This window comes from Bombus affinis, chromosome 4, assembly GCF_024516045.1.
Source record: "Bombus affinis isolate iyBomAffi1 chromosome 4, iyBomAffi1.2, whole genome shotgun sequence".
NCBI lineage: Eukaryota > Metazoa > Arthropoda > Insecta > Hymenoptera > Apidae > Bombus > Bombus affinis.
Window position 1 is genome coordinate 1227607 of NC_066347.1, and position 27477 is coordinate 1255083.

Here is a 27477-nt window from a genome sequence, read left to right on the forward strand (position 1 = left end):
CGTACTTCAACGATCTTGAAAATACTTATATTTTAATATCCTCTTAAAGTAGTAATACAAATCACACTTCTCTTTTTGCCATGTATATTTTTGTTTCCAATATTGTATATGAATATCTAATATTCTTTTTTAAACGTTAACAAACTGTACTTCTTTTTACCATATATGTTTCTATGATAAGAAAAATAAGAGAAATGAAAAAAACAAGTAAAAACTATCCAAACATGAACATAAAATTTATCTTCGTCTCATAGATTAGTTGTCAACGACGGATAAAATGTACGACGAAAGTCAAGCAACGTTAAACCAACTCGTCTCGCGTCTGCACTACCGTCTCGCTGGCTATTCCTTTCCATATGGTGTGATTGCCTGGACTCACCGATCCTTTTGACGTGGACGTCTCGATTGAAGGAGACGCTTTTCTCAGTGGGCTTCCATCCGGAGACGGAAGCCCCGGTCGAATCGGGTTGTAGAAAATCGGTGGTAGGAGGGTCGCAGGTTCCTCCATCTCTTAAAAAGTCCGAGCGCTGAACCTCCAGCATCTTCCCGGCTTTTCGATCCCAATCGTAACACGCAGAGCCGGATACCAATCAGTTTCTCTCTTATCTTTTCCCTTTTTCTTTCTGTATCTTTTCTTTCTTTCTTTCTTTCTCTCTTACCTCGCAACCCCCGCACCCAAGTGTGCCTTAACACCCCGGCCTCTAAATGTTTGCACCCTTTCTTTCTTTTCTATATTCTCTATCTCCCCTCTCCTTCCCTCTTAGACCCGATCACCGACCTGTAAGCCAAGCAAAGCTGTGCTCTTAATATACATCTGCGAGATAGATAACCTCGTCGATTGAGATTTATGTTCTGTCTCTTATATAGAATGTTACACATAACGTAATAGAGTTTGCTGAAATGCGAGTCTATATTGAAAAATAGATGGAAAACGTAGAATAATATTTTGTTGTCCGGGACCTAATTTCGAAAGAATTGGTCTCAAACTATTAAAACAATTAGAAACAAATTCCTTTGAAAACTAAATCATGGAAAAGAAAACTTCATTCTACTTTCATAATTTATTTTTCATGTGGTATCAACACATAGGCGTTGGTACGACGTTATGTGAAACATCCTATATGTGCACGCGCATGAAAAAGACACTTTCGTTTCTTTTTCTTGTCGAAGTCTCGAGGACGTTTCTCTGTCTTTTTGTGTCTTTGGCGGGAAGCTTGTAAAGCCAGTACGTATACTACCGCCCACAAGTATCCGGACACTGATTGATTTCTGGTAATCGGTAGTGAACAGATTAACGATGAATTAATAATTAGAAGCAATGCTTACTATCTTCTTATGGAATCACAAGACTGTAAATTCAAACCAACTACTAAAAAATGTGGCGATATTATATTTTGTCATACCAACATTGGAAATCGTTCGATCGAAATAAAAGGCTCTTATTAATTTGATTTATAATTGAAACATCAAAAAATCCATCAAAACAGAAAATACTTAAAAAATTTGATAATATTTCTCTTTCTTTTTTGAAGAAAATCTTGCCAGAAGTAAGCAAATGTACGGATACTTTTGAGCGGTAGTGTATACACGGGTTCTTTTATGTACACGAGAACGCGAGCTCACGTGCACGCGTGCGCGGCCGTGCAAGCCGCGAGCGTATGTGTTGGTCTATTTGCGGTCGTCCTTATTGCGGTTAGAGAAATCGCTTCTATCGGCGATTTAGAGGCAAACCGGAGGATAGTGCCGGTTGCGGTCATAAGTAAAAGTAGCCTGCGCTCGCATTGTTAGGGCTTCCTTTCACATTTTGCCCGGAGATCGATGCGGGGACACCGATACCACGTATTTAAATGTACGACGCAAGAACTGTCGAATTGGTGTTCCGCAGAGGCGACCGATGTCGAGTAGCGGTAATAAAGTTATTGCTTGCTCACTGGCGACAAAGGAGTATCCTGTTGTCTCGAGAGAAAACGATTATCTTTCGTGTTTTTTGCTTGGAACCAGGTTCAAGCAAACTATAAGAAAGGTTTGTTAAGAACAGTTATTGTACCTTTTATCAATTTAATGGCCCATCAACGGGCTTTCACAAGAAATAAATTTACATTTTATATTAGGTCATCCCATAAGTTCGTGCCGACCTTTGTGTATACATTTCATATTTTAAAGGAAAACAAGAGAACTTTTGTCGAGACGGAATGATGAAAAATGGGAAGAAGTTGTACAACGAGAGGGGGATTACATTTTTTCATGAAACTGAAAGGTATGTAAACAATCTTAACATATATAACCGCTCGAAAAAGGCACGAACTTATGGGATGACCTAATAACATCTCAACATGTACAATTTCTGTTCAAAGTATTTCACTTCTTGAAAACAAAATATTCAACGTACTCTACATAGTTTCTACGAGTGTATTTGTAATTATAGTATGTTACAGAAAAATATCCAATGAAATCATAAAGTTTTGAACTTCACGACAAAAGTTTCTCGCATCAGAATTTTCTTCTTTTAAAACATATGGTTATTTAAAAGTATTGTACGAATTACCCTCAATTTTGTTTTAACATTCGATATATTTCTATATCACCGTCAAAAGCCACGAACAAATTATGAAATCCTTTTTACAAACACTACTGTCTGACAACGAATACTTTCTTTTAACAAATAATACTCCAGGAATTATAATCCATGTCTTTTCTTTTTGTGATAAAACATATTTACCATGTAATCTTTTTTATCCTTCGACAATCCTTCTTAGTTTATCCTTAAAAATCTAAATCGCGTATCCACTTGCAACTCACGAGTCCACGAGTAAAGTACATATTAGAAAACTAAAAAATAGCACTGTCCCAATGGAAACCATTGTTTGATCACCAATTGAATCGATTTTTCTGGAATTGCAACAGACACGACCTACGACGAGATTGTTTTTCGGACGAATGCGCGGCGAGAACGCGTTGCTCGCGTTGGCGCATGCGCCGGTGCATCGGCGATGATCGCGATGAACGCGACGAGCGATAATGGTCTCCATTGTCGTCATGCAATCCGATGAGACACTCGAGATACGTGCAAACGGACTATTGACAGTTGCGAGGATGACGATGACGGTGCGCAATAATGACAATGAGTTCGTGATCCTGGGATAAGCTACTATGTATTTTCTTATTTTACCCCATCTTTCGCAAAGCGTCATGCAAAGCTATAATCTTGGGCTCCGAGCATGACGTTATTATATTTTCTTATCGATCGTGTAATCGAAACGTACCCTTTAGTACGTACTTTGTTGGATGATCCAGTTTTCACTACGCTACTTCAATCTTTCATGTATCATCATAAAAGGAAGAATGAAACGACTTTGAACGTCCAGCGAAAGGAATTTTGCATTTTCTTTCGCATGAAAAGAAATAGTTTTATGAAACTTCGGTGTATAGAACGGTATACAGAAATATTATTAGGAACAATTATGGCTTTCTAGAAAAACTATCTTTACGGTTATATCTGCTTCGTTAGGTGAATAGCTCGTGTGATTGAAATTGGAAGATGGTTTTAACTTTACGAATTTTTATATTGAAATTTTCAAACGATCGTACAATATTCTATATCAGTTTAAAATAACTATGAAGGATACTATAAAAATGAAGATAATATACGATTCGTTTATATAAAAAATTATTCGCACGGTAGAGAATGAAAATATAAGGAAAATGTATGAGATAATAAGAAAACACCTTTTTATATTAGATTTATATTTTATTTTAATATTTCCTATGTGGAAATATTAAGTAAATTATATTAAAATTTACTTAACGAGGAAGGGAATGTCTATATGCAGAAAAAAATACGTTTCTGAAAATCCTGTGAATTTTCTCTTTTTAAATTAAATCTAATATCTTCAGCAATTTCTGAAGAATCGAAAGTCACACTGGTCGCTATTTAAAATTCCACGAATCCACGATTATATGTTAAGTGTTTGCCTATAAAATGACGGGAACACCTTACCTAGCTGAACAAAGGACATATGAAAACGCTTCCAAAAATACTAGTGATGTCTGACCGCAACTCTCCAATACTACTTAATCTTCTTGAACCGTTATAGTGGTTTAGTCGGCCAATAAAAAATAATCAGTACAATAATGAAATATAAAAATTCAAGAATAGAACAGACATGTCGACATAAGTTCTAGAAACGAATTGATTTGTCTCCATATTTATCGTAACATAGTAAGTGGATCGTTTCTAATAAACAAATTCCCTCCAGACAGAATCATAAGAAGCGAATCAATATATCTCAATCTTTATAAATATATCTCTTTACTATAATTTATACAGAATTCTGGAGAAGAACAAATGAATTGTTAAACGAATTCTCTGTGAAATTGTAAAATACTCTCGAGAAAACTAACGCTAATGGTACTAATACGTGATAATTCCGATGACAAGTAAATTCGTCTTTTCCGCTTAATACAAACGCAAGAAATAAATCAGAGACAAAGAGATCCATTGCACAAGGAAGGAAGAAGCATTTCCAAACGAATAAAAGATGAAATACTGTCAAGTGAAAAAATTGTTTCATACAATCACTTCTTCTCGAAAAAATAAAATTACTATCAACGATCAATCACCAATTATCAAGTAGTAAAACACACTATCGCATCGCAGTCGATCAATTCCTTTTACGGAATCACCTTCACTTTCTAAAGGTAACGACGCGGGGCCCCCGCGATTTCAGATTCAGCGTACGTTCACGCGTATCCGCGCGGGATCTCGGTCGCCTTTCGAGCTTGCAAGGGTGACCTCGTCCACGCTTCATCTCCCAAGGCCATCTAATCGCGACGCGTTCGTGGTTCGAGCGTTCGTAACTAAAGGTTGGACCCGACGACTTTATTAGGTCTGTTGCGGAAGGGACGCCGACTTCGAACGACACAATTCGCATGACAGTGTGATCATTGGATTAAGATACTAAGCCACAGCCACCATATTTGGCGAAGAAATCCTCGCGAGGGCGGTCCTATAAGAGCGACGGAAGAGCGTTGTCCTCGTCACCATAAAATTCAGACGTTTAGTCATCTCTTTTCTTTTCAATCTGTTGCTTTATTTTTTAAAGTCAAACACGACCGATTTGCAACTTCGTGTCAGACAAACATCAACCTTTATCGTTTCTATTTTCTTTGTTCTCTTGATCGTTTAGATGCAGGGTTTTCGCGTGTGTGCGAGTAGTATAAACATGATCGAAGGTGTAAAGAGTTGCAAAGAAGCTGGACAAATTTGGCGAGCATCCTGATGTCAGTCGGAGTTACGCTTTTTCTTTTCTAAACTCGTCGCGACTCGTACGAAATTTACTTTTTGGGGTATGATTTTTTCTGGGAGGTGACTCGGTATGCGATGATGTCACCGGTGGAAGCGATAAAAAGTGCGGTTCTAGCGAGAAACAGCGAGACGCGTATTTTCTCGAGGTGAGAATGACGCGCGAGCGAACGTCAGCTTTGGCTGGGATTTTACTGTCTTTTGACGTTGTCGTATTGTGATGGTGATGAATCTTTATTTTGGCTACGTGTTAATGAAATATTGCGAATATTACAAATGGAAACAAGAAACGTTTAGAACAAGAGATATAAGAAACTTGAGTAAAATAGATCGAAACGTCTCGCAATGAGATTTGAAATAATGCAACTGACACACTGAATTCGTATTTTATTTCAAATAGCTACTAGCTGATTTTTTTTTTCTTTTTTTTTTTGTTCCACGTACTTTAAAAACCGAATGGAAGACTTCGAAAAGATTATAAACATTGAAAAAATTGCATCAGCCAGCTATCTTATTTCCTATGTTGTCATTCATTAATAATTTTTAATTCTCAATTCAACAGGAATAATTCCTACGTGATCGGGAGAACACCAAAAACACCTATCTGAGCTTTTCTTCTTAAGAAACTCGCATTCCTATGGACGTGAAATTAATGTCTTTATATTCCCAAAAACGTGTATTGAATATTATAGAAATTATTTTCGATAAGAGTCTTCAACTTTAACGAAACTACGATATTTCTTAACACGAACAGTTTTAAACTGCGGAAACTTTTAGAATTACTTAATACAACTACAAGATTTTACGATACGTCGGAAAATATAATAATCGACATTCTCGCTCGTGAATTTTTAATAAAAATCACACGATCAACCACAACCGATCGAAGACGACAAATCCTTGGAACCCTGAAGTGTCTGGTACACGCGCGAAATAATCAAGAAAACCGACGATAAAAGACACGTTAGCGGAATGTACGATATGATTCTCTAGCGTTCTACGTTCGCCACTTCGCCGCAATAAACAGTCACGTGTCTCCTGTAAATATTTAGCACCTTCCCGTGGCTGTTTTATTGTTCTCCCGCCGTGGCGGCTCGTCCATTCAATGAGTCAATGATAAAATCAAAGGATCGCGCCCGAAGCAAGGATCGCGCGTTACAACCGTTGGCTGGTTTTTTTAATATCGTCGAGAGAACGACGAGGGAAGTGACGAGCACTATTCACTTCAGAGAGGATTCTTCTGTATGGCGCCGATGGTTCGTTATCGGGGAAAATAAAAATGAAAATCGAACGAACAGTTATTACTAGCCGTTACTAGATCGTAGACACAGATTTCTATTTTTATGAACCGAGCTGAAGAAATTGAACCTAAGCACAGATTTGTTTCACCCTCTAAATAATATAACGAGTACTTTACTTCGGTTATTTTTACGTATTTTTGCATACTGTGCGCGTCATATGAATTTTTACACGTATAAATTTCCTTTACCTTTTTCTTTGTTGTATATACAGTGGCGGAGAAAAGGAAATCTAAAAACTAGGCGATACGAAAACCCACTGTAATTTTACAAAATGGAATTACATTTGATAGAAACGGTGGATAGATATAATATGTACTTTGGAATAGATGACTGTTATCAATATGGTAGAAAATATCTACTGCAAATGTTACCAATACTCTTATAGATAACCATCGATTTAAAAACTTTTTTATAGAAATAAGTATATGTTATAATATTCAAAGTAAAACAAATCGCGTTTTGCCTAGATAAGATGAGAACCATCTAATAGCGATAGACATAATACGAGATAATATTCACTTCGCGTTTCATCAACGATTTTGTGCATCAAGGAAATATAAATACTTTTTGTACCTCGAAATGCCTCTTTCGCTTATTCTAATAAATTATTACAAATATAATGTTGTATAACAAATGTTACGTACTGAATGTGTATGGCCATGTACTAAATTCATCCTAATAATTAACAGTTACTTTATTCTAACAGGTACAAAATTTTTAATCCAAGATCATAAGATCGATATTTTTATCCCAACTCCTTCTATACTTTCAAAAAGATTGCATCAATCTTTTAATTCAAATCTTAATCAAAATATTAATTAATCTTTCTATCACTGCCCATGTTGCAAATTTTAGTTTCAATTAGCACGGAAATAGTTCAATACCTAAATATCTCAATAGCTCTCATCCTGAATGAAGTTTGTTCAACGGCACATTTTACATATAGCAATCATCAACCGGCTCTTCTAATATCCTTTACGCATTAAAGAAATCAAAAACAAAAGAAGAAGACAAATAATAAAATGGAAAAGAAAGAAGATAAGGAAGCCAGCCTCGATCCGCCCTAAATCCATCGTCTGGAAAGATTCCTCGCTCAATAGGTGGCGCGAATCCCGGCGTATGTTCCACTGGCACACTTCGACCGCGCCAAGGTCGTAAGGAGTTCGTGCCCCGAATATCGCGAGATCCACGTCGGTGTCTCGGCTTTTTCTCCTTTGCGTCGCGTCGCGTGCAACCAAACGGAAGAGAAAGAGATCAAAGGAAGAGCGTAGAGGAGATTCAAGAGCCGCGCGGTGGATTCGCGCGTCAAGACGAGGCGCGATCTTCATTCCGCGAGGTTCGCCGCGAGCGGACAGGCGAAACAAAAGAGCGAGCAGAAGAAAGGAAGAAAAGAGGGGAGAAGGATTGAGCCGTTCATAAGGGCTGGTGGCAGGGCCCTGGCGTCTATTTCTGGACTTAACGAGGGACGCGTCCAGGAGGATACTGAAACAGGACGAGACGAGGCCCTCGTAATTGTGTCAAACTCCACGTGGCCTTTTATTGCGCCTTCGCTTCTTCTTCGCGAAACTTTTAACCGCCGTACCCTCCGGACACGAGTTCAATCTCTCGCGCTGTATATTGGCACGCTTCTCGGAATTCTGTCGTTCGTTCGGCAGGTTATTCTGATATTTCTTTCCCTTTTTTCTTTGTTTTATCTTAGGAGAATCGATGGAAGTACGTCTCTTGGATCGTTTCGTTTTCGGTGCAATAAATTTTGGATACTTTATGCGTATATTTTGGATACTTTATACCTTCTCGGGAATAATAAGTTTAGAGAGAGAAAGGAGTTTTTTATGAGGTTGACCGTGTAGGCAACTCGCTGTTAGAATTTAGTTTTGGAACTAAAGGAATGTATCGATGGTTTGCATACAATCGTTTTTTTGTTGTAGACATTTAGAATTATAGGGGAAAATAAATGATTTGGCTGTATTCGTGCTTTTCGGATGGACTATTTTGGTTAGTTTTATGTTGATTCTTTGAAGTCAGATTAAGACAGATAATTAACGATTATTTTTTCCCGTAATTGTGTTTTAGAAACAACATCGTGGACTAGTCAATAAAGAGATTTGATTAATGTAGAGCCGACGTAAAATGCAAATTTAGTCCTTGTGTTGCAAAGACATGACCATTAAATACGATTGTATGATCTTCGGTTATTTAACATAAAACATTTTTGATAATTTTTTTCCGAGAAAATCGTAAATCAAATTTATCATCACGTTTCGACGTTCGCATCATGCGATTCTGTTCACTGGAGACTTCGTTTAAAACATCGATGATAATAAAAAGTCTTTTAAAATCATTTTATACGATTTTTATATCACTTCAATTATATCTGCGTCACACGTTATTGACATAAAAGTTAAATTATAATCCTACATTTTATTTTTTTTTCAAATTTTCTTCGTTAAATTCCGTCTAAACCTAGGTACTTGTTGCCAGTATCTTTTCAAAAAATACTTCTTTAGAAACCCACTTCGGAATTGATTAAAAATAAAATCACTTTCGCGCACGATTATGGATCTATTGTTACATAATCATCATGTTAGGTTTCGAAATACCACTTTCGATAGATTCTACGAAACTCGATAAAATTTCGCAATTCAACCTTTCGTTAAAAACCATCGAAAATAAAATCACTTCCTAATTTCGACACCATCGACACTTACACGTTCGTTGGATCACGCTTGAAACTCTAGTATCAAAATACTACTTTCTGTCGATTTCTATAAACTCGACAATATAGTTCCTAATATAACCTTTGACCATTTGTCGCTGTAATTTTTACTCGGTTATACCGTAACAACTCTCTTGTTAACGTCCATGAGGAAACCACACGTAGAAGAATCAATTCGCACGAAAAATCCAATACGGCGAAGGAATGAAATCGCATGAAAAATTCTACATAGCGAGGGAATTAAATCGCACGAAAAACCCTACGCAGGAAAGAAGCGAGCAAACCGCGCACGTAGGATCAACACTCATCTTCATCGAGCTAAGCTAGGCGCGTCTGTGATTAAAGTGTCCGTTAACGCGAGTTAATTGATCTTTCAGTTAATGCGATACTGCCCTCTCATTGCATTTCTGGTTTCCCTATCGACGAGATCCCCGCTCGGCGAGAGTAAATCGCACGCGTTCCCGTCCCCGCAATCTACTCGCGCGTCCGCTGAAAGTCGTTTCCCTTTCGATTAGCGTCTCGCCTTCCCGGTCGTTTGATGAACACGGATCAAACGAGCCGTCTATCCGAGCCTCGACGTTCTTTCACGATCAGGATAATTACGGTGATCTCGTTGCGAAGGTGAGTCGCGTCCGTCCGTTCGTTCGTTTCGAAATGAATGACACGAAAGATTGCGATTTGCGTGAAGCTCCGTTCAAATTTCACTGTTTGAGGAAGGGAAATGTGCTTTGTTTAACGCTTCATTGATATCGATTCGGTCATAGGTCATTAAAACAGTTTTGGCTTTTCAGTCGTGTTACTTAAATTCGATTTTTATTTAATCGTATATTTTACGAGTGTTCGATATTTTTAAATGTCACTTGTGATTTTTAAAGAGTAGGATACGAATTAATACGAATCGTTAAACAAAACCGAACACTGTTAAGCGACGTAATTTTTAACTACACAGGCATCCATACTTTTATTACCATAGATTTCTCTATGGTTAAAATACTTTATTATTTATTAGATCATTGCGTTTCAAGTATTTCATTTAGCGGTCATATTGAAGTTTCTAAAATCCTCCACTAGATCGTGGTAATGAAATAAATGTTCTCAAAGTGGAGTATTACGTAGCTAAGAATTAACCTAAACTGTCGTAAATCACCTACGATCCATCGATACCAACCAAGTTATGCGCTTCTCGATCGAACAAATATTTTATCGTCCATTTAGCAACGTGTTTCACACGGATCACAATAAATTTGCACAAGCATATTGATTTCGCGACTAATTCACAGCTTGAATTTCCAAGGCTGTTTAACATCTGCAAACACGCGATCATCCATAGATATCAGGTTTTTATGTAACACCGAGCTACCGACATGCGTCGCGTCACTACACTTGCGAATAAACACACTGGTAGCTTTGATCGACACGATAACTGCGACATTGCCTTCCCTCAAAGCGGAGAATCTTGGTCAAAGACGAATCTCCTCTGTTACATGTCACGCAACATGCGTTGAGAATCGGAAGCGTGTCTCAGGATCGACCAGATCTCTCATTTCAAATGATTCAATCCTCGGTGATCAGGCAGAAGAGACTCGTCAAAGACTCGGACGTCTGTCCTCGAGAGCCTAATACGGCCTGGCATAAAGTATCGAACTTCAGAATTCAATTTACCTTCACTGGCACAGTAGCATTCCGATCGGTAATGCCTCTGGTATACTGTTTAAGGATATCCCCCTTCGCGCACCAACGGTTCGTCCGCGCGCCAAACAGAACGGCAAGAAGACGAGCAAAAGAGGGGGAGGAGAGAACTGGAGCTCGTGGCCAGGTCGAACAAAACACTCTCACGTACAGCAACTGTCACTGCCACCGGGGCAGCCGGGTGTCTCGTCCCGTGGGACCGGCGAGACGAACACCTTGCGCCCGATCCTGATCCGATGCGACGTCGCGATGACGATTATCATCGATCATCGATCGGTTCGACTCGTTTCCCTCTCTTTCGTTTTATCTCGATACCTAGAGATCACACTGTGCGTACTATATCACGGTATTCGAAACTGTCCGTCACTTGTCTCCTTCGAAGTCACTCTTAGGTATCAACTGCGGTCACACACAATAATAAAGGGATCCAAGAAAAGTCGAAGTTCGACGTTGACATACACGATGTAGAAACTTTCGTATACGATACCATGAATCGATGGTATCCACCTGACGGATTCGTTGGACTCGTTCCTCGGCTGAGTCGTTCGGGTGTCACTCGGACGATTCGTTCGCACCGACTACGCGGTCGTTAGGTAATCCCGGGCCTGAAAGCACTGCTTGCTACCACTCCGGCACGCACCGTTCTCCGCCGAGCGTCGAAGAACTAATAAAAGCTGGGACCCAGGTTGAAACTGCGTAGGCCGCTTACTACTCCTTCCACCGCGGCTTCGTCCTATCCCACCGACGTACCGGACCGGGCCCCGAGACAGAGACAGGCAGGAGAGAAGGCACCAACGGACGAACGGACGGACGTACGGACAAACGAACGCGCCACGGATGCACGGACGGACGAATGGACGAACGGACTGTAAGAAGCAACGGACATGCGGACTTTAACAGGTATACATACGTCGCGGAGCAACCTGGTAGGTTACCGGCCGGCGCTGATGCTGCTATTACTGCTCGCTGCTCCTGCTGCACGTTGTTGCTTGCTTCTACGGCTGGTGAACGTCACTCGGTCAAGGTCCCCCACCAAAAACCTGCACAACACCGGGGCATCTCTGTTCTCGGTCTTCGCTACAAGAGAACGTTCGTCCGTGTTTGTCTCTCTGACTCTTTGATTCTCTCTGGTTGGGCGTTCTCTGCGCGTTGATTTGGTCCATGGACAAACGCTATACTTGGCGCGGATCCTGGACATCTTCTCGTTGCGAGGGTGGTAGCGATCGTTTCTCCAACTCGATTCTTCGTTGCACTCATCGTTGGTGAGTTGGCGGGTAAATAAGAACTGTGGAGGATGACTGGATCGGTGGCTGATGCGCTTGCAAATGGTCGATTATAGAACGTTGTTCGGTAGCGATTGAGACATCGCGGTAGGCGAATCGATTCGCTGCGAATGGAGAATGGTACGGAGAATGGTGATTTAGAAAGTAGAGCTTTCGTAGAATAATTTTAATCGTCGTTCTTATCGAAACGTTGAATTCTTATGGATGTTTCTAATTTTAGGTGTAAATGTAACGTTCTAAGAAGGTTTCTGGTAGAAACTTGGATAAAAGATACTTTTTTCTTGCCCCAGTATGTGAAACAGTTTTTCTTGAAACAATTTACGCTTTCCTAAAGCAAAAACAAGATACGTATTTAATAACATTGGAAAATAATTCAATATTACTGGACTTGCCAAGTTTTTCTCACTATTACGAGCTAAACGGCTAATAGAATCGTATACTGTATAAAAGTAGCTACTCTACGCGCATCGCTCAAACTAACAAGTTATCAACGCTCTAAGCATCCATATTCCGCTTAAGAGGCTCTGAAATGGGAGCATTATTCACAGCAATGGCTCGTTAACAGTCCAACGGAAGACGAACTAACGTGTACACGGATACTCTCCACTATAGAACATAAGTAAGCAGACGAAACTATGCAGAGCTTTCAGGGTATCCTTCACAGTATAGTACTCAAGTACGTACAAAGTAGCTCATGAAAGTATTCGGACTCTTTAAAAATCTTTCGTGTATATATTATGTAAAATATTTTGAAATCTCTTCAACATTGTAGCCAGATACGCTTATCGTGATTACATTGATAAAGTTTGAAATGGATCTGAAAATGTATATAGAATTTATAAGATTTAATTTATAAGAATTATAAGTGTTGGAAGCAGTATATATTTATTAGAACTTGCAAAATATTTTTTGGTGATCGTAAAGATCACCACAATATTTGAACAACCAATTATTCTCTATATTAGCAAACCACAATATTTACTAACATCATTTCTGCCATTACTGCATGTTTATGGCTATTATTTATACTGTATACATACTAATTTTTCACTGAGAGTATATTTCCAATATATCTTGTAACCTCTATATACATTCTCGAGTTGATTTTCAATTTTACTATCATAATCACGATAATCGTGTCTCGTCACACTGCTAACGAAATTTCAAGTTTGTTTTGTTCAACGGACCTAATACGTGTATCGTGAAAAATGTTTTGCGACAAGTGTTTGAATACTTTTGTAAGCCACGGTACACCGGAAAGCACGTTTCGTTGCTAATACACCGGTTATAAACCATCGAAACGCTTCTTGACGTACTCATTAAAAAATCCTCCGATCCCTCGACATTGTTTGTCAAGTGATTTGTTACAAATTTCAACGGTTAAGGGACGGCCTTATCCCTTGATCCGCGTCAAACTCTACGTGTCGTCTTAATAAATACGGTCGTGAACACGAAAGTAAGCATAAGAACTGGCAAACAGGCAACAGAGCAAAGAGATGGGGAGGCGAGTCGCGAGAAGAGAAGAAAATTGTGTGCATCGCTAAGTATCAAGGGTGTGCAGCCGACAGAGAACAGACAGAGTACAATTACAGGTGATTGAGGATCGGTCTTGTTACTATTTTGCTTGATTTCTGCGAGTAGTTAGCCGTGGATCCGTCCGCGGGCCAATCACAATGTCGAGCTGTTAGCGAGCCGAGAGTATTATGATTGGCGTAATCATCGCATGGGCGAATCAACGCCGACCAGGTATATAAATAATCGAGCTTTAAAGTCGATCCGCTGTGTTACGTAGGGTCTACTTGATGAAGAATCAAGTGCTGTGATAGCGATGGAATTCAGTATATTGCAAGTAGGTTGAATCCAATTGTAAAGTTTCTGGCACCTTGCGAGTATTTTGAATTAAATGTCATACTTTTATGTAAATTCGAAACTATAGAGATTCGGTGGAGATTTTACAAGTATTGGCTCGTTTCATAAGCTTTATTCTCTTTTTATTAATTAGTTTCGATGAAGTATTATTTTTATCATAGAAGATACATTTATTAGAATCAAATAAAAAGGAATTTTAAATCCGTAAAATTACTGTTAGGTGAGCTTCAATGTAATTGAAGCCTCTAAACAGTTATATGTACTTTACGCGGATTTCCTAAATAGAAAGTCAGCCAAGCACTAAACATGCCCAAGGGTACTTAACTTCACCACTAGAACCAGTTTTTCCTGTATGATAGTGCCCTTTTACTGATGTAATCAGAATGTTCCAGAAAGTAAATATTTCGACTGATCATCATGTTGCTTTGATATTTTGATTTCAGCTACTAATAACTTTAAATATCAAAGATTTTCTATTATAAAAGTTTTGTATATTGAAGAAGTAATTAAATTACATCAATATCTTATTTTCTTTAAACATACATATAAGGTTCAATAATTGGATAATTCAGGGATCGATTCTGAAGTCTGAAAATCGAGTTTCTTTATTATGAAGTAATTAAAAATACTAAAATAAACAACAATTAATATGCGTCTATAACAATAAATAACGATAATTATCTAAACAGGAAATAACAAGTCTTTGGTACAATGTTTACCTGAAAATCGAGAATCGATTTTCAACGTCCTGAGCTACCGATCTTTCTTCTTCAGTCTTTAAATCTTAAATCTTCAGTCTTTAAAATCTTAAATAACTATTCTGTAACCTTGTCTGTCTCTAATGTAACTCTCTGTCCGTCCGTTTGGAAAAAACGTGCTTCTTCAAATGGTCATCCGTAAAACAAAGGAAGATCGCTCTGTCCGTGAAACACAGCCTGTCGTGCTACCCGTAAAACAAAAAGAATCCCTATCCTACATGAACTCTAGGGAGTTTACATACATATAAGTATTATTATATCATTAAATTGGAATATAAAAAAAAATATTTACAGTTTCCTGCGTTTTACTTACTATAAACGAAACTTCTTATTTAAAGTTACTCAAGATGACAAATGTAATAACAATTTTGAAAAATACAAATTAGTTTTCATAGCTGGATCGTAACTATGCAATAGTTTGAGTTGTTGCATAATTTTGGAATGCTTCGTTTCTACTCGTAACACCTCTATCTACAGTGATCAAATCGCAGAATTTACGATAGCGAGGAGTAATCTTCCTATCTACTTCCACTTCGAATGCGTCAACCTTGAACTTACCACAATATTTCCAACGCTAATGAAGAGTCAGACTTTTAGTGATCTTAAAGTGGACAGACGTCTCTAATTGGTACCGGCAGCTAGCAACTCCGGAACGAGCAAACCATATTTAGTACTGAGAACTTATTTTCACTTTCTACCGGTGCGGTGGCTAAGTAGAACATACGGGGATGCATGTGATTGTATGTGTGTACAGTCAGATCGCGTTTCGAGTTTGTGCCGCTGTTTTGGACGATCTAGGCATAGCTTCATCGATAAAAAATGAGGTTTTTCGAAGAGTTTAGGGTTGAAAAATGAGTGAGTGAGTGAGTGACAGAGAGAGAGAGACAGAGAGAGAGGAGGATTCATGATCTGGATTCTGGATCTTTTAGTCAATCTACTAAAAGTTTACTATTATAACAAATACATATTCATTCTTTTAAATTTGTAAACTGTACGTGTGGAATCTATCGTACAATAATATTCAGCTCAATCTATGACAATTTATGTATGTGATGAATGTGAATACACCCGCATAATGCGCATCGCTAAATCTAAATGGTAATTATAAAAAATGGTGCCACTTTGGTCTTTCTTATTCTTTAGAGGTATCTAATAAATCTATGATCAAGATGCTAGCATAGTTTTTCAATCACTTTTTATACTTTATGCTGTGCAAACTGATTTCTTCTCTTTCCGTTAAGATACCCGTGTCTTCATAAATTTTCCAATTCGGAATATATTAGTCTGCGTCCAGTATGGCTCTTTGCTCTTCGTCTTGACATCTGTCTATCACTTTTACGTCGATGCAACGTATCCATACAAATTTTATGCAAATATGGTTTTTAGATTTTTGTTTTGTCACCTTCCTATTTTAATGCCGATATGCTCAATATTCACACAAGTTTCGTTCAAGCATGGTTTTTCATTTTTGATTTTGCCATCTTTCTGTTCTTTGCACGTTGATCTGCTATATTCGTAAGAGTGTTGTTTAAATACTTTCGTGAGTCATTGCGTGTGGGACCATAGAACAGTGAGAGCCAATACTCAGCCTTCTCCCTCTTATCACTCGCATATGCACATTGGAAACTTAACTTTTTCTCGGTGAAGCAGTAAGTCGGGTACCTTGTGACATAACCATGCGGCAGGCTCGGTGGGTGTTCTATGTACGATTGTCTCGATGCCACGTTGCGTCAGTTCAATGCGTCCGTATGACAGATGTGACAGATCTATAAGGTAACCTGCCGTCGAACAGTTTACTTTACGACTTCGTCGGCCGCATATGACTAATTACCAGCGCACGAGCCGGCAAATTAAACGGTTCACCTTTTTGTCGCCGCGTTGCGGGAACGTGACTGCTGCAACGAACACTCGTCGACCGCTTGAAAGTGACTCTGGCGAATTGTTACGTAGCAGCATTTGCGTAGATCAAAACTGACCTAAATTGTGTTTGTTGTTTTGTTGCTCGGCACTTGGTAGCTTGACGAAGTGTTAAGTACGTTTTTCAGTCTTGTTAGAAGCTTCTATTTCTTCTGTGTTCCATTTTAACGACTGGGTTTGTATGCATTCTACATAGGTAGGTTTGAGTACTTTGTTTGGTCGACCTTGTCATTATTCTCGTGGCAATTTTTAATCCAATTGCTCTCCACACGTTGCATGCAATGGGATCATGTAGCGCGTAATAATTGAGTCAGAGCGACTTATTCGTTCATTAAAATTCGTTACCGTGTATTTATCCCTTATTTTATTATCTTTCACCGAGATGATATATAAATTTCAAGTAATCCTTATTTTGTTATAAGTACCGTATTGATTATGTGTATGAGGAAAATATTTGAAGCACCACGAATTAACATTGAAACTATCAGAGCCATTGGATTGATCGGTTTAAAAATTTTCATAGAAATTTTATAAATTTAATAACAGTGTATTTTTGTTCATTTAAACGACTTTTGTAAAATGTATGCACTGCGTTATATATATTTTCATACGCCTCTCATTTCGATTTCTTTGACGTAAATAATAGATCGTCATCGTCGATGATAGTTCCAGTGTTAATAAGTGATGCAATTAATGTGAATTTTTTAATGCGAGCGACTGAGTCTCTGGCGTTTACAAAGAACCAAACTAATCGATGAACTGCGAATGCAATTTAATATTTTCATATCTGAAAGAACGCAATCTAACGATTTAAGCAAATATTGTATCAATAAATATCAACAGGTTTTGTGAAATGTTTTGTACAATAATTTCCTCACGGAGATTAAAACTGCGTTAATAAAAACAAATGGCATTGACTTTTCTTTCTCCATTGCCTTATCCATATCAATCCTGCATCGACCTATTCGTCGCAATGAAGAACCCTGTTGACGTTTTCTTCGATTCGATTAGAGAAAGTGTACGAGCAACGACATTCACAACTCTTCGGCTCATGCCATCGATAGCATTATCTTCGTGTTCCCTGGTCTCGTCGCTCGTTCGTTTTTAAACTAACGTGTATCTAACCCAACGACACGATCAGTTTGTCCAAGGATTACGCGAATACCGACCTGTTAGGTTGTTTATGCGCGAAAGAACGAGCAGAGTGTACTTCAAAAGCCAGGGTATTAAATCAGCTGATCCATAATCAACGGCTTGAATTGTTCGGGCATTTTATCGGATTAGTTAATGAAACAGACGGGTGTCATTCCCATTCAGCCGCGTAACGCGATGACTCTACTTATTTCACTGAAAAATTCTAGATTTATCGCGATGAAAACACGATCGAGCGTTTATACATTGTTACGAAGCTGCAAAAATATTAGTGCTACTCCTGTTATTATTGTTGGCAGATAGACTGCAGATATTTATGCAAATTCATATAAGAAGATAATTAAAAAGATAGAAGCTGGGTAGATTATTGTTCCATTCGCTAAATGTTAATGAATAATTTTATATAGTTTTGCATACTGTGTATTTTTGCACTTTCAAATTCCACATAAATATTAGGTCATCCCATAAGTTCGTGCCGTTTTTCGAGCGGTTATATATGTTAAGATTCTTTACATACCTTTCAGTTTTATCAAAAAAATGTAATCCCCCTCTCGTTGTACAACTTCTTCCCAATTTTCTGGTAGGGCCATTATTCCGTCTCGATAAAAGTTTTCTTGTTTTTCTTTAAAATATGAAATGTATACACAAAAGTCGGTACGAACTTATGAGATGACCCAATATATAAAAATTCATAATCCAAAAATAACTTTGACATTAATAAGACAGGCTGTGAAAACTCGGCCCTAGAATATTTAAGACATACCTTCGACTTTTATTATTAATTTATCGAATCGATGTGATTCGGAAATATTTTCAATTTTTGTTGCGACTTTTACTTTAATCTTATGTCACGTTTAACGGCAATTGCATAAAAACTTTTAACGGGAACAAAGGAGAAACATGAAATAAAATAAAAAGGAATTGAAAGGGAATGAAGAACGAGAAAGTGACAAGTTTAATAAAAAAAAAAAAGAACCTTCAGACGGAAATATGCACACGCTGAGAACGAACGCAAGAATTATGTTCTCAATAATGATCGCTGTAAATCACAAAGAGCATGTCCTCCTTTCGATTCATATTCCCATGGAACGTGCAACAAGCTTCTCCAGGATCTTATTAATAACGACGATTTAACCGCAGTGTTATCGTTTGTACAGTTGCGAATGTTTACCGTGTCTTTTGAAACTGTGAAGTTGTAGGCAAATATTCACGTGCTCCGAGATCGAGTGCACCCGACCTCACGGTGAAATTTGTTTGCATTCGCATCCTGCAAATCATTCCGTAAACCTTCGATCTTCCTATTATAGATTACTATAATTTATTTCTAAAGATATAATTAAATATATCTTTAAATTAAGAACGCCAGTGTTGTATATTCTTCGTACCTTCTTCCTTCTTTTCGTATTTTGCCTTCTTATTTTTCTTTTTTTTTTTTTCTTTTTTTTTGAAGATGTGTAGACGCTTGTAAAAGATTTAAGAGGTAAGAATCGAAGATAGAATTTATGGCAATTGTGAAATACAGGTTCAGACTCATCGATCATGAACGAAATCTTTCTATTGCGTGCTAATCGGTCTAAAACCAGCCTGCGTTGTAACTCAGAAACAGCGGGAGTGTCTGGTATCGATAAAAAGAATTATGGCAGGTTGTTTGAAACGAATAGAAAGGAGAATCAAAGAAACTGGATGAGAAATGTTAGATTGTTACATAATAAATGTCGCTGTTCGGCGAGGTCTTGTTTCAATTATTTGAAAATTATAAAATTAATATTCAACAATTGTTTTTGTTTATGCATTACTTTATTTAGGATATTTTAGTCTATTATTCTTATTATCAGTTTTATAATTTTCTTAAGACAACGATATTTCATTTTTGTCAAAGTGTAATTAATATGCAGATGATCTTTGGAAAATTTTCTTTTCTGAAGAAATTACTTTCATTGAAAAATGCCATTTTACAACGAATTATACTTAATGATATCGTGCGACGCTAGACACGAAATTTATTTTATATCCGTTTGTATTGCATTACCGCGAATTTTCAACGAGTTCTAAATGCTTAAAAATGCCGACGTAAAAGCGAGAAAAATGATTCGTTGGTCAACAAAGTTATCTTTCCTTATGCATCACTTTTATCGCACAAATTCCTCGTAAACTCAACGAACAACCCAAACGAAACATTTCCACCGGCAATCACGAAGACGCGATAAATTAACCTTTTCGGGAATGTAGCTCGAAAAACCCATTAAGTCTTCTTTGGTGGAAAAAAACAAAGATTAAAAAGCTACATTTATTTCAGGATCTATCATCAATCACGTGTTTCACCCTGAGCCCACTGTCTTCCAGTTTCTTTGCGTTCTTTCGTACAAAATGACATCTGACCCTGTCATGACCTATGTCCTTCCTCCTCCAGATCCTACGATTCAATTTACGGAGCTGAAGCGAAGGTCACGAGTTCCGATCTCTCAAGGCTATCAGTTGTTCAATATCTCATTCTTCTTTTTTATTTTTATTTTTATTTTTTTCTTTACAAAGATTATAATAGAATTAAATTACATTTGCAATAATCCAAGAAGAAATTTATGTTTATACACGTAAGAAATGTTTTTCGAATAAAGTACTTATTTTATATTTATTTGCCTGCATTGTGTATATTGTAACTTTTAATGTATACTATATTTTTCGAGAATGCAAAATTATTATAAAAACATTAGGCTTATGCATTCAAATAAAGCTTTAACCATACGTAATTTCTACAAAACATCATTCTATTTAATTAAAATAATATCCACATAATTCTATGCACTTCCCCAATGGCTAACTGTTTTTATTATAATAAATCTATAAGAATTATCTACTCTAGAGTTCGACATAAAAATGAACGTCTGGATAAAAAGTCCAAATTATTGTCAAATGTTCATTTCATAATTCCGATTGATATTAATCTAGTACTCCTATTATCAGCATCTATTACTTCGATAATTCTATCGATCATCTATTACTTTTATCGCCCCTATTAAGAACGAAAATTAAAAACTAGAGAAGATGATCGCTTACTATCTCTAACAATAGGTTATAGTTGGATGAATGACATTGAGCAGCCAAAACTAGGGGCCTCCGCTTTAGCGCACGACGTTGAAGCCGATCGAACAACCTCATCCCAGTGGATGTCCCTCCCAGTATCTCGGTTTCGGATCGCGTCTTTATCGAAATGCGTTTAATCACGATACTGGCAGCCGACAATCGTGTCAGCAACGGCCGGAACAACTTTGACAGGCTAAAAGTGGCTTAAAAGGCTTCGCCCAGTGACGGGATGGGGTGGAAAAGAGTCGCGCGTCCTATAATTAACCACTTGAACCTTCGAAAGCATTGTCATTAAGATTTCGCGCAAACCGCAGCCATCCAACGCGTATAATTAGTAAATAAACGTAGGACACGTAGAAAAAATTAAAAACTCTTAAATTTAATTCTACAATAACGTAGAATGTTAAATTTTCTGTAGTGCAAAATATATTTGTTCATTTCTTTAATACATGGGACAAACCATCTAGTGCATATGAAAAATAAAAAGTATAATAAGCATTATGATACAGAAATATAGGGAAACTACATACACAAAAATAGGAATATTATATAAATTGTTGTGGATCTCCGTTTATAGCCGAATTTTATAGCAAGCTTTGTAAAATTTTACAGAATTTATAGACAAAGTGGTTATACAACAATAAATACAGGATGTTCATCGAATAATATAATGTCTGAATTATACATTTGCGAATGGTATAACAAGATCTTTAAATGACAACTCATATAAATTTAAATCTTTTATAAATCCTAAATCTGGAACGACACGATTTCTAGCAACACAAAACCAATTAACCCACGTCAGGGACTACAAAACGAAATAAATAAATCAAGAATCCCACCATAATATATTAAATATTGCAACAGTTTTTAGAAAATTTTCTACGAAATTCAATATTATGAAACCTGATGTTTAATGGGTTAAAATAGAAGCCATCCAGTTAATTTGTATCTGATTCATTGCGACCGGAGGATGAATTTCGACGATGATGTTACGCCACTGTTAGGGTACACGTGGATACCGGATTCTGTAGCTATTTATACGAGCGATAAATCAATTTCGACTGGCTGATTCGACGAATTCGGATGCCGTGGGTAGGTGGATTTGCATTCGACCAATGTTGGACGCTAATCGATGCGCCTATGCAAATCGGGTGTTGACACTGCGAAGGTTCGTAGGCGTTTTTGTGAAATACGTGAAACTAGGGGACGAGGTGTTGCACAACGCGATTTTTCCCAATGACGAATGGATCATATTTTCTGAACTATGTTTAACATTTAGGACGTATACGAGGACGACGATTTTAATTGGAATCATATGAAATATTTAAATGCCAAGCTTCCTGCTTGTGCCCGAAATAACAATTTGGGGAAGAAATATATAAATATTTATGCAAACTATTTATTTATTTTAATATTAGCAGGATGAAACAAATCTCTGCTTCGCTCATTTAGTATAAATTCCCAGATTATTAATCATATGTATTTAGTTTACAATCATGAAATATTTTTGATCGTTTCTTTGTGTTTCATTCGTTGTTTAGTATAAATCTTTAACTGCAAGTGTTGCAAGTAAATAGTAAATATTGGAAAAAAGAAAAACACATATTACGAGGAAGGTTGACACATCGTTAAATTTCCGTAGAAAAAAATCGATAAACGGAAATGTAGAAACTATTCAAGGCCTCGAATGTTTTTCTTGTTAACACTAACGCATATTTTTTAATAGAGGTAAGGAAACGTCGTTAAAGCAACATGCAATTATAAATCGTTTGAAACTTTTCCGCATTCTAATTACATCTAATTAACGTGCCTTGCTATTCGAAGAAGCAAAAGTTTCTGCATTCCTTACAAGTTTCTACTCTTTGTGTTCTCTCGAATAGCTACCTAAGTAAATATACAAATTTGGCCAGATCCATTCAAATACTATTTAATCATTCCGTTTCTACTATGATCGTTTAGATTTATAAATTTATAATTTACGACAGGAAACGAAGTATTGTTATTAACAGAAATTTATGAGACGATTATGTTAATCATGTTATGTAGAATCATAGGAAAGTTTTACTTTATTTCTAAAGAATTTTTACACGATTCTAAATGTCAAAATGTTCGCACGAATTGCCTATATTTGTTTCGATATAATAGGCAGCACAAGATTCTAGACACATGTTTATCGTCCTTAAATAATTTTAAAAACGAAAGGATCCTAACCAAACCAAAATTTCCGCGCATTAGCGATGAGAAAATAAAGTTTAAGATAGATACACCATAAATTTTATTAACTTTTGTATCAAAGACTGTTCATTCTACGGTATACGTTACACTTACTCATCGCTCTCATTAAATACAAGTCCATTTTGGAAAATAACGTTATCCTTTTATGAACTATCCTTTGTTCGCCACTGTATCTACTCACAGCTGTTGTCAAATAAAATTCTGTAAGATTATCGCATTCTTTCGTACCACTTAGCTTGCCAACTTTCTTCTTGCCACTATATAGCACTATTTAAATGATACAAATAGCACCATTTCAGCCGAAACAGACGAGGACGCAGTCGCATAAAGAGAACCACGAACGAGCGTCCGTCACACGCGTCAAAAATCCATTGTACGACACTTTATCGGTCTAACGGGTCAGCAGTCGTTTCGCTCCCGACTATTCGCGGGATAATATGAATAAAATTTTCCCTCGGCAATAAACAACGTCTTAATGGCCAGCCGCTTGTGGTCCCAGCCATGATAGTCCATACTACACGCGGAATTATTCTTGACCAGTACCGCGAGACTCCGAGCATTATCAAGCATCCTGGTGGACAGCTGTGACCGCGACCGGTCGAAGTGGCCGCCGCGTGTTCTCGACGCGAGCAGCACGCGAAATAAGAAACGCACCGCGGTATTATTTGCGAGCAAAGCAAGTACAGGGTCCAGAGTCCAGGTGAAACAAGCGTCTCAGCTCGTCTCTCGCGTCGCAAGAAAAGAACCGCGTTGGAAATTATGCAGCGGACTACGTCGTGAGCTCGTCTTCGTGTGTTTTATCGCCTACTAGTAATCACTGTACTAGGATATCTGCGGTGTACGGTAACGAGAGTTCAAGGGTTTTGGTGATATAGCGGATCCTTGTTCTTTTTTATTTATCTACTTATTTGTTGTCCCTTCAGCTTACAGCCAAGGTCCTTTAGGTGTTCTTAGCATTAGAGCACAATTGGAGGCTTGTAATAGTTGTTGTACAGTACAGTATTTATAGAATGCTGTAACACATGAACGCGATTAATGAGGCTGGAAAATCAGTGATTAAAATTTAGGACCTTTGACGATTGCAATAATTAATAACTACCTAGAGTATCGTTTAGAGCTGTACGATGTTAATTTAGGGTCAGTTGTTTCTCTGTAGTATATCTACCAAAAATTGTCTTCTTGCAAAGGAAGATAATTAGTAACTCGTTGAAGTACCGCAAGGTGTTTTCCAGAGAACGAATAATGATTTAATTATCTTGTCCAATTAAATAGTTCCATCAGGTTAATCCTTTAATATGCAACAATTTTTTTCAAAAACAAAAATTGCGCCGTTACAATTATCTAAGTAAGATTGCTGACGTACCTGTTGCGTAAACACGCAATGTAAAAATTAAAAAAAAAGACGAAAGGAAATGAAAAAAGTGGGAAAAAAATATGCGAGAACGCATGTTTCTACACACTCCGATAAAAAACACGGGATATAATGTACAACATGTTGGGCCAAACATTACAGTAAACTTCTACAGTTCTGATGAAAATAGCTATTTAATTTCAGAGGTAGAGAAGCCGTATTTTTTCATTACGAGGTGTTAGATAAATTTCATTTGCGTTAGTCATCTACGCAGTTTAGTACCATAACCCGTGCCCACCTAAAATTGTTTAGAGAGACACGTTGGTCGAAGAAGAGGACGGTCTTAGCCAGCGGCGAAAGAAGGAAGCACCCATCAGTGAGAGAGCAAATTATCCGTTGAATTTCCATTAATAATGCGTATTTCAGGATAATGTTCAACAGCCCTGATCCTCGGTGGAGGATCGTTAAATCGCGAGCGAGCCTAGGAGAGCGGCATACCGAACCGGTGAACCGGTAGCCTGGTATCGGTTCGCTTTCTACCGAGAATTTAATAACGGTCAACCGGACCCCGTGGAGCAGAACGCGCTCATTATGCGCCACGAAATTGTTCCCATGAAAATTAAACGGAGCCGGTTACCGACGATAGGTGACGTTAGTCGACGCTTAAATAAGACCAATGCACCGAGACCAAAGATGCGTCACGGACTTTTTGACGGACTCGAGACTAGCCACTTTACGATCGTCTCGCGGCTCTTGCTGGCAAAACTCCGACCTTCCGTCTTCCACGCGAACTACAAGCTGCGTTTGCCGAGAGAATAACGCGGATAGTAGGAAACGATCCGCCTTCTGTACGGGATTCGAGGAATTTATGGTGGAATTCTTATTATTAAAGTTAAGCGAAGTACTTTAAAAAGTTGGAGAGATGACAAGTGGAATGGAACAAGGGGCAAGAGAATTACTGTGCTTGATCCTGTTTTCACGTGCAGGTGTACGCGTGTATACACTGCAGTTTATAAGCAGAACTTTACACGAGTTACGAGCTATTAGTAGACTGTATATGTCCATATGTAAATTTCTATTTTCGATGCAATTAAAATGCATTTAAAATGCAATTTAAAAAGATAAAATCCACGCAGAAATTTGTGTCATTAGATATCGCAACGAGCAAGTACGCTAATTTATATATTTTTATATAGTATGCCAGTACATTTCTGCAACTTTCCACGCGGTCCATTCCGTAGCAATCAGTTTCCTTCGGTACGTAGGTCAAGGTGATCCCCTAAATATTCACATTCAAAAAAGAATCTTTAATTGAGAAAGAGAGGGAAGAATATCGAAAAAAAGGAGAAAGTATATATGTTAATATTCGTTCATTAGTCATCCTTCACACCAAAAAACAGCGATACCTCGCACTCGTGTGTATTCTTTGGGATTATTGGTCCCCCTTTAATTATCGGCTGCTTCATTCGACAGTAAAAAAGGTAGGATACTTGAAAGGTGGCGCGTACAGCGACGTAATAACGAGCAACGAAAGAGGCTACCGGCTCGTCGTCGGCTTCGCCTTGAAGAAGATTCCACCAGCGGTGGCTTCGATCTAGCCTACCCACGCAAAAATAAAAAGGGAAAGCTTCCCCTACCTTGGCCGTACAAATGGCGTCCAGGTGTGTAACTACGGTAACGGCACGCCGGCCAGTAGGAGAATACGGAATGCGTACGGGGGCCGTGTGGTACGCACGCAGGGGGTTAAAGTCGAACGAGCTAGGTATGCGGACTGCTACAGACATGTAACTGCCGTGGGGGCTTGGTTTTTGCGCCGCCACGGAGTTACTGCTACAAGAAAATAACATCATTACACCCATAAGGCCGGTGCACCGGCCGTACGATCCGCTCCGGCATTCACCGATACGCTTAGAGACACGCGCTCGACGTTTTCACGGAAGTACACACGCGACGGATTTGTGTGTAACAAGGGCGAGTACGCGGAGGAAGGGCACGATGATAAGATGTTGAACAGCTTTTAAGGTTACGGTGATTTTTGTGCTGCACGATGGGGGAGGGTAGTTTTTGAAATTTTCCTTTTGTGTAACGAGGAAGAAAGTAAAGTACATTTACATGTAATAGACAAGTGTTTCGTTAATCATTTTGCTGATCAGTATTGTGTATTTTATTGTAAAAAGCAGAGATCCGAAATAACATTTATTTTGAACATTTTTGGAGGAAAATTCCGTGAATAAAAATGAATTTTTATTTAAATAGAAGCCAGCTATCGATCAATTTAAAAGAAATTTCTCGAAAGATGAAATAATTAAAGAATATTGATACGAATAATCATTGTGAATGACGAACATTTCTCTTGGTTATCAGAAATCATTATTGGTAACAGAAATTCAGCTTTGCTTATCAGAAGTCAATATAAATGGCCGGAATTTTTTCGGTTATTAATAACCATTATCGATAGACCGAATTTTATTTCGCTTACCGATACCGACGGCGAAAAATTTTCTTGGTTACTGCTGATCAAATATTAATACAAGTATTAATAAAAATCTTTTATTACAATTTCTTTTATCCTATTCGTTGTTTCATATATTTTGTACTGCTTTTTCTTCGCTTGAAATAAAATATATACGTATTATAATTATTTTTTTACGTTGTCAATGAATATGTGCTAATTATTAGTAATATTAGTAATAATTGGCAATAATCGAATGTAATTGGAAAAGTTTTTGCCATCGATAATGGTTACTGATAACGACAAAAAATCGCGATCATTTACATTGATTACTAGTAATCAATATTAAATCCTCGTCATCGATAATG

The 27477-nt window shown here is 37.7% G+C and overlaps 1 protein-coding gene and 1 long non-coding RNA gene across 6 annotated transcripts in view; one reads left to right on the plus strand and one right to left on the minus strand.

Annotated features, from left to right (window-relative positions):
• LOC126915448 (uncharacterized) overlaps positions 1-11933 on the minus strand; it is a 160044-nt gene extending 148111 nt beyond the window's left edge. Inside the window, exons 1-2 of one of the 4 annotated variants that reach the window (XR_007710198.1) lie at positions 10982-11933; positions 380-778 (exon numbers count right to left, since the gene is read on the minus strand). Coding sequence is in view for 3 of the 4 variants with exons in the window: in XM_050720127.1 (XP_050576084.1) it covers positions 380-542 (163 nt within the window). In the remaining variant the exon portion in view is untranslated. Of the gene's footprint in view, positions 1-379; positions 796-2719; positions 2920-10981 lie in introns of those variants that run through there. The other 3 variants (XM_050720127.1, XM_050720128.1, XM_050720129.1) reach the window with 3 other exon arrangements.
• Positions 1-27477, plus strand: part of LOC126915486 (uncharacterized) — a 149132-nt gene that overhangs the window by 74730 nt on the left and 46925 nt on the right. The window lies entirely within an intron of this gene.